Source organism: Monoraphidium neglectum, assembly GCF_000611645.1.
Source record: "Monoraphidium neglectum strain SAG 48.87 unplaced genomic scaffold scaffold00400, whole genome shotgun sequence".
Taxonomy (NCBI): Eukaryota; Viridiplantae; Chlorophyta; class Chlorophyceae; order Sphaeropleales; family Selenastraceae; genus Monoraphidium; species Monoraphidium neglectum.
In genome coordinates, this window is record NW_014013228.1 from 20001 (window position 1) to 27887 (window position 7887).

At 61.6% G+C, this 7887-nt stretch overlaps 2 protein-coding genes across 2 annotated transcripts; one reads left to right on the forward strand and one right to left on the reverse strand.

Annotated features, from left to right (window-relative positions):
- Positions 1–348: 348 nt before the first annotated feature.
- MNEG_3255 (FAD dependent oxidoreductase) lies at positions 349–5832 on the forward strand (the record flags this gene model as incomplete). The annotated part of the gene is made up of 15 exons (XM_014048273.1): positions 349–388; positions 592–678; positions 989–1242; positions 1572–1746; positions 1948–1979; positions 2171–2286; positions 2740–2797; positions 3078–3203; positions 3500–3632; positions 3851–3916; positions 4237–4396; positions 4615–4739; positions 5134–5188; positions 5406–5452; positions 5684–5832. 15 exons carry the CDS (start codon positions 349–351, stop codon positions 5830–5832), a joined length of 1623 nt encoding a protein of 540 aa, XP_013903727.1.
- Positions 5833–7360: 1528 nt separating this feature from the next.
- MNEG_3256 (hypothetical protein) lies at positions 7361–7515 on the reverse strand (the record flags this gene model as incomplete). Its single annotated transcript, XM_014048274.1, has 1 exon — positions 7361–7515. A coding segment is annotated over one exon (155 nt), but the record flags the coding sequence as incomplete, so codon positions are not given.
- Positions 7516–7887: the final 372 nt, after the last annotated feature.

The following is a 7887-nucleotide window of genomic DNA, read 5'->3' on the forward strand; positions in this document are numbered from 1 at the left end:
GTACATTGGTCTTTCGACATCCCATCCAAACACGCAGCGCTGGGACCACTCCAAGAAGATGATCGGGCCGAAATCACGAGTGTTCATGACGTCACCACTGACACCTCCTGGGTGTGGTTCACAGATGCCCTTTAGCACGTTGGAATGGCCCCTGCGCCCGTACCTGAACCCTATCTTCGCACTGAGTCCAGTGTGCACATTCCATCCCGTGACCGCAAACTCTCGATCGAGCCTTCCGAACTATCCCGTCGTGCTATGCTCGCGCGGCCTCGCCTCCAGGTCGCCGGCCGGGTGACCACTAAGGTTATACGGACAGGTTCAGGCATCAAGAGGGGCCGTGTAGCCACAATGGCGAGCCCTGCTGTCAAGCCTGCGGTCGTTCCGGCAGGTGTGTGCTGGCAGCGTTGTCGAGCGCCGCTGGGCGGCCACACACGCACCACACCTGTGTGACACAAGTTTTGTTCAAGGCCCCGTCAGCCCACATACAACACCGTTATCTGCCCTTGCAAATCGCAGGCGAAGAGAAGCCGGGTGTGGTAGGCGCAGTTTCAAACTGCTGGGGCCAGGACGAACTGCGCCCCACCCGCCCAGCCCTGTCAGAGCACGCCATCGCTGACGTGTGCGTTGTGGGCGGCGGCCTGAGCGGCCTGTCAACGGCGCTTATGTGCGCCAAAGCGGGTGCGTGTCGCTTGGGTTGCAACGTCAGAGATTGTGTGCTGCCGTGCAGGGCAAAGTGCCTGTGTTGGACACACAGCAGATCTGCAGGCCTCGCACAATCACAGGAGGATTCTGCCAATGATGAGTCACGCATACCTGCCTCAGAGATCGCGTCACGCACATGCTTGAGAGTGGTCCATTTGGTCAAGGCCAAGTGCCGGCCTGGGCAGCCCACGGGGGATGTGTGGGAGTGTGTGTGCGCAGCCCGCCCCGGCTCTGCTTCGAAACCCAACTGCTGTTACAACGTTGTCCCAATTCCTCACAAAACCAGGATTGTCCGTCGTGCTCCTCGAATCGCGTGCCGTGGGCGCTGGTATGAGCGGCCGCAGCTCAGGCGCCGCCCCTGCGTGGGACCCGCATGGCTTTGCCACAATTCAGGGGCGCCACGGCCGCGGCGTCAGCCGCAGCGTGGCACGGGCACGGGGCGCGGGCCTCGACTGGGTCACGAAAACCGTGAGGAAGGAGAAGATCAACTGTGGGTTCAAGGAGGTCCCTGCCTACCTCCTGGGTGGCAACGTGGACAAGGTGGGTGATTGTATGCTGCCATGCACGCACGCACGCACGTACGTACACACGCACACACACACACACACACACACACACACACACACACACACACACACACATGGCTGCTTTCCCGCGTTGGGGACCGGGCAACCAATTTGGTGACTTTCGCAGTTGCAGGCGCCGTTGCAAGGGCCCGACTCGCGCTGGTGTCCTGCGACCTTGCGCTCCACCACGCGCCGGCTGTTGCGCGGCGCTGTCGCGCCTGTTCACTGGCTAGTACGGTCCTTGCTTTTCAACCTTTCCTGCCCGCACATGTGTCATGTCCTCCTGTGCCTCCACCTTGTCAGGAGCTGGAGGCGTGCCGTGAGGTCGGCCTCGACGGCAGCACCTCCCACGAGGCCCCCGCCGGCAACAGCGCGGGCGCCGCGAAGGGGCTGAAGCTCAACCGCCTGCCAGGCGGCGCGGCGGAGCTCGACCCAGTGCGTTTTGCGCGCGGGCTGGCTGAGGCGTTGGAGCGCCACGGTGGGTGGGTTGGCGAGTGGCAAGCGGGCGCTCAAGAAGCGACCTTGATTTTGGGTTTGGGGGGTGTGCAGGAATCTAGGGTTGCTTGCATACGTCCAAGCAGGTGGCTGCGGCTGCACCTCTTCCGTTGTCAACCACATCTGCAACGCTGCGCCTTTGGGTTGCTCCTCCTGCTGCTGCTACTGCTGCTGTTTCTTGCAGGTGGGCGCATCTATGAGGGCACGCGCGTCAAGGTGAGGGTGGATACATCTGCATGGCCCCCACGGCCGGCACAGAGCGGGCCTTTGACGCTGCTCCGTCTTCGCACCCCCTGAGCCCCTCCCGCCTCTCCCAGAGCTTCAGATATTGCAGCCTTGATTTAACCCCAGTAGCCAACCTTACGCACCACCAACTGCTCTGCCCCTCGCTCCCCTGCGCTTGAAAGAGCGGCCCATTCACGATTTCAGGCAAGGTGGTCACCCTGGCCGCCAACAGCGTGGATGGCCCAATAGTCAGGGCTTCGAAGGGCGTTGTCCTGGCTACACACTCGCCTATCAACAGGTGGGGCCGGCAAACTGTGGCTCCTACCTGTGCTTGCATGCTGGCCTGTTGCACCACCTGCTTGACGTCCAAGGTGTCACGGTATATAGGGTCGTAGAGCCCTTCCCGAGCACGCTAGCGACACCTATTGGTCTGTCACGTTACACAAGGCGCATAAACGCCTTCCCTCGTAGCAGCTGCCGACTCCAGCACCCTTGTCACTCTGCGTCTTGGGTCAGTGCAGCCTGCCGATGCCACCATCGTCCCATTCTACACATAAACAAGCTCACAACTGCATACGCGATATGCGCGCCTACACGTATGCATGACCATACACGTGCTTGTGCACACACAGCGATACACGCACATGTGTGTGCATGCGCATGACGTGCACGTGCACGCGCATGAACGCACGCATGGTTCCTCGCCCACAAACACATGCACATGCGCGCCCCTTCCCTGCCCCGGCTCCAGGTCGCTGGCAGTGCATTCACGCCAGTCGCCGTGGCGGACATACAACATCACCTTTGAGGTGAGGCCTGGGGGCGCTGAGGCTGCGCTCAAACCCTGGCCGCCTGCAACACATATGGAACATGACAGCCGCTTTACTCAAAGAGCGAGGCTTGGAAGGGCAGCTGTTGCAGGCGTTGCACGTGAACATGTATGACCCTGCTGCACGTGATGTTTCAGCACGCCCAATATCCTCCGAGTGTGTGTTCATCAGACATCCTTCATGCACCTACCAGATCTGCTGGCTGTGATCTTGTATTCCCTGCATCACATCTGCCCCCGCTGCACGCTCCGCACTTCAGCTGCCCAAGGGCGCGTCTGGCGTCCCGGACGCCCTGCTCTATTCCCTGGATGGCCACCACGCGCGAGTTGTTGACAGCGGTGCTGGGCGCCGCCTGCTGCTCGTCGGCGGCGGCGACAGCGACCACGTAGGTGGCATTAATCCTGGCAGCAAGGGGGACATGCGGGGGTGGGCAAGGCGCAACGCACTGGTGTAATGTGTACTTGATAACCTGGTGGCTGGCTGACTAGTTGGCTGATTGACTAATCGCTCACCTACTCCCATGTCTTGATTTGAGCGGGGATTGGGGAACAAAGAACACGCGCCCAGCTTGCCTGACGCGTTGCAGCTTCCTTGAGCTGCTCGGCGCCTGCAGTTTGCATCCCACCACAGTACGCCCACAGCACCGCCCACCAACCCGCGCATCCCGATGCTCTCCCAAAGGTCGTGGGTCAGATGAGGGAGCGCTACGGCAACAAGCCGCCGTTCGACACGCTGGAAGCTTGGGCGCGCACCACATTCCCGTCAGCAGGCCGCGTGGTGCAGCGCTGGAGCAGCGTGGTGTTCCGGCCCGCGGGTGAGTGGCACCCATCAAACCGCCCTCGGCGCTTGCGCACAAACTCAAACGCCCTGCCAAGCGGTTGCTGAGCTTGTCCTGTTCTTCATCCTGGCTGGAATCTGGCATTGCGTTCACCATCTCCTCCCTTTGTGTGAGAGCAGCAAGCTTGCCCAAGCAACGCCTCCCTACGGCAAAGCTCATGGTCCACGCAACTGTACGCACCTCCCCCTCAACAGACATCATGGGCCTGTTTGGCGTAAACCCCCTCGACGTGGGCTCCCCCAAGACACGCCTCATTACCGGTGCGCTGCGCTGGCGGCGATCCACGGGGCCCTCGCTGCTATTGGGCAGGCAGATGACGGCACGAGACTCTGCAGCTGCACCTTGAGCATACCTGGTGCCGAGTTACTTGCACACAGACAATGTTGTGTTGCAGGTGTCCGCGGCTGCGGCCGTGCACAGCCAAACAGACAGGGGTCGGTGGTGGTTGCTTTGAAGCCCTAAGAAAGCGCACTTGCACCTTCCCCTGATGAATTGGCCCGTGTCATGAGCACTTCTTGCCAGGGGAAATGACTCATGCATTGTCTTCACCCTCCCTACATGATGATCTTGCTCACACTAGGCACCAGCGGCGACGCCGTGGTGGGTGCCGCCATGGGGGCCATGGCGGTGGCGGGTGACATCCTGGGAGAGGCACCTGAGTGGGCGCGCGTGTTTGAGCCGTCGCGGCTGAGCAGCCTGGGCAACCTGGGCAGCCTGGGAGACCTGGGGACTGAAGTCGGGTGAGGGCACGCGGGGTTTGCCCGTTTAGCACTTTGCCTGTTGAGCATGGTGCCCTTACCATTCTGTATCGTGCGCGCCATGCCTATTCACTCGTGGATGTCTATGTGTGCAGGCTGTTGTCATTCTGCCCTGCTGCCACTGCCCGACCCCAGAGTCACCCCAGACACGCACTTCATGCCAGTTGCTGACGCCGCCCTCCCCGCCATGCCCCCGCCAGGCTCAACGTCCGAGGTTACGCGCGCGTCCTGACGCCGACATGCTGGCGTGATGTGGTGGGGCTGGTGGCGCCTGGCAGTGCTGAGAGGGCCATCAAGCCGGGGGACGGGCAGGTCGTGCAAGAGGGTGAGCCTTGAGGGGTGTGTGCTGGTTGCACACACAGTGGGGTTCAATGATTGGTTATAGCCGCCCTTGGCTATCGCGGGGGCCGATGCTGGAGATTTGAGTGGGTTACGGGAACGATGGGGGCGGTGCATTGCTGCAGGCCGACTGGGGTATGAATTCGTTTTATTGTGCGCAGGCTGTTGGGACGTGAGTGCGCAAACTGTTGACAGACTGTTGCAAGCGGCGCGGCAGGATTGGGCGAGTGGCACCCATTTGCGCCTTGTCTGTTGGTGCCACGCCCAACTTGTGCGATCTATTTGCCGCCTCAGCCCCCCCCCCCACCCCTCACCCACCCCCTACTCACTTACGGACCCTCACGCTTGCGATGCACCCTGCAACACCCACCCCGCCCCAGGACTGCGCAAGGTGGCGCTGTACCGTGACGAGCAGGGCACCCTGCACCGCCACAGGTGGGTGACCTGCGAAGTGCTCAACCTCGGCTGGAAGCCTTGCCGCCACCTGAATCGCGCAGCATCCTGAGGCTCATGGCTTTGAGGCTGCCCTTGGTTGAACGTCTGCTGTGCTTCACAACGGTGTGCTTGTCCGTATGTAGACACACACATACCGGCGAGGCCTCTCCACCTCAACGCCCCTTGTCTGCCCACCTGCACAACGCGTTGTGTGCAGCGCACTCTGCCCCCACCAGCACGTGCTCGTCCAGTGGAACCCCGTTGGTGCGCTGGGCCTGTTCTTGCTGCATCGCTCAGGCTGACAGCAGCGCTTTGCTGGAGGCGGCTTCCCAGACCGATCCAGCACCGCTCAGCTTGCATTGCCCGCCTCCTTGTGCCCCATAGCCGCTGTTCTGTGGGCGCTTGATGACGACCGCCGCTGCGTCCTGGCCACTACTAGATGGCCTGTTCACTGCGCATCACTGGCCTTGTTTCCCCCCCCCCCCCACACCACAGACAAGACATTCGACTGCCCCGGCCACGGCAGTGTGTTCGACCCCTGCGGGCGCTGCGTCAGCGGGCCCTCGTCGCGCGATCTCGAGGACCTTGGGTGGCGGCGCGAGGACGAGGGCCGCGGGGAGGGTGGCGGCAACCTGGTCAAGTGATGTGTGACAGTGTCGGCTTGCACGCGTGCGTGGGGGCTTGCGAGGCCGCGAATGTTAGAGCGGCCGGCGAGCAGTAAGGGGCTGGGCTGATGGGTTGGCAAAGGAGTGTTTGGTGGTGGTGAGGGGAGGGGGCTAACAAGAGCAGGCGATGCCATCTTGCGGATTGATTGGCAGCACAGGTGTTGGCCAGCGCTGGTTGTGTAGTTGATGAAATTGTGCTGCAGAAGTGTTCGGATGCTGGCAAGTATGTATGATATTCCTTGTTGTGGAACCCAGATGCTTCCCATGGAATGGACATTTGTTGCTTGCTTGTGTGGGGAGCGTCCCAATGGCAATTGTAAGGTTGACCCTCGGACGGCCTACCCACCCTGCACACCTGTTGATCCATCTCTGTTCCCATGCTGGCTGACAGACCGCAGCTGTCAGAAGCGTGAGTCGGTTGAAGGGGCCCACTGGTCACTCATGATAAATTGATGTGGGCATCCACAGCGTCGCGAGTAACGTGTTGTATGGCTCGCTCCGTAACAAATTCAGATATGATATTCTAACAGCTGTCAGGGTAACAGTGGGGTCACGCCGCAAGCAGCGAACGTGCCCAAAACAGCTGGGGGGAAGCTGCATCACTGCCTTGTGTTTGTGATGCAGGCGTATTCTCTCCTGGATCTTCAGCTTTGTGTGTCGCCCGTCGCCAAGGCCGATCGATGCATGAGCTGGCTGCTGCTGCATCATCTTGATGTAATCTGGTGCTTACCTGCGGTGTGCCCACATGCCTCACATGAACTCCACACCCTTATCATGCGCCCCACAAACCAGCCGGCCGCTCCGTCACATCTACTCAAACATTTACACGTGTGTGCCCGAGCTGGCGCGCCCTGGTGCCCAGCAAAATAGAGCGCTGTTGAGAAGCGCATTCGCATATATTGCGGGCGGCACGTGTGCCTTGCTGACAAGGCAAGGCACGTGCAGGTGCATTCTGCGGCAGCATGGATGTATGTAGTATTGGTTGGTAAGAGAGGGCGCCCGCTGCCGAACGGCTCGTGGTTTGGACATTGTCCCATATTGAGTGGGCAGCCGCATGTGCCGCGACTGGGATGTTTGCGCGCACATCAGGCACGTTGCCTCACATGGACTGCGGCAGAAAAATGGGTGGCGGCTGTTGCGAAATGCTCGGCGGGCCTACCATGCCACCAATAGCGGAAAGAAATGTGCTCCAAACGTTATCACAACATCAGAATTGCTTGAATGCCGCACGGCCGGAGGCTGGCCGCGCGGCGACTACTACAGAGAGTCTGTCCTACGGAGCACCACCTGCTTGCCACCTGCTGGCCTGTTTGCTTGGCCCGCATGCTCAGCCTGTTGAGACAGCAAATCAAATGTTGGCCAGCACCGGGCCACGGCGCATCACTGCGCCCAAAGCCACCCGCTCGTCCCGCAATATGTTCAACCGGCACGTCGCCTGCGGCCCGCCTCTGGAGTGGCTCTGGATCCGCAGCGCCAAAACAGTGCGGCCGCACGCGCACGGCGGCACGCTGCTACCGGCCCTTGGGTTTGGGGCCGCCGTCCCCGGGGTCCACCGCGCTGCCCGTGGAGCCGACGCAGCGCTTGTCTGTTGCGGGGTCGTCCAGCAGGTCGCAGGGGGAGAAGCACAGGTTGGAGCTGTCGTTCTTGGGGTCCTGGCAGAAGCTGCGAGAAGGAGGGGAGGCAGGGGGAAGATGCGGGGATGGCGGCGTGAGGGGCGGCGCGGGGTGAGGCGTGGGCCGGCAGGGATGGGGTACGGGAAGGGCGACGCGTGCGGAGGGACGTGCGCTTGTGCGGGCGCGACATGCACAAGCGCAGCGGGGTCAGGGGCGCGTGATCAGGGTGGGGGCTCTCACTCGTAAAACTTCTTGCACTCTGGTGTGACGTCGACGCTGGCCGGCAGGCTGTCGCAGTAGTAGCTGAAGCACTCAGACTTTGGGAGGTTCTCCTTCTTCTCACAGTACTCTGTGTAATCTGCAGGCGTGGGGGTGGGGGGGTCGGTGGGGAAGGGGGGGCGGCGGGTGGTGGAGGTGTGGG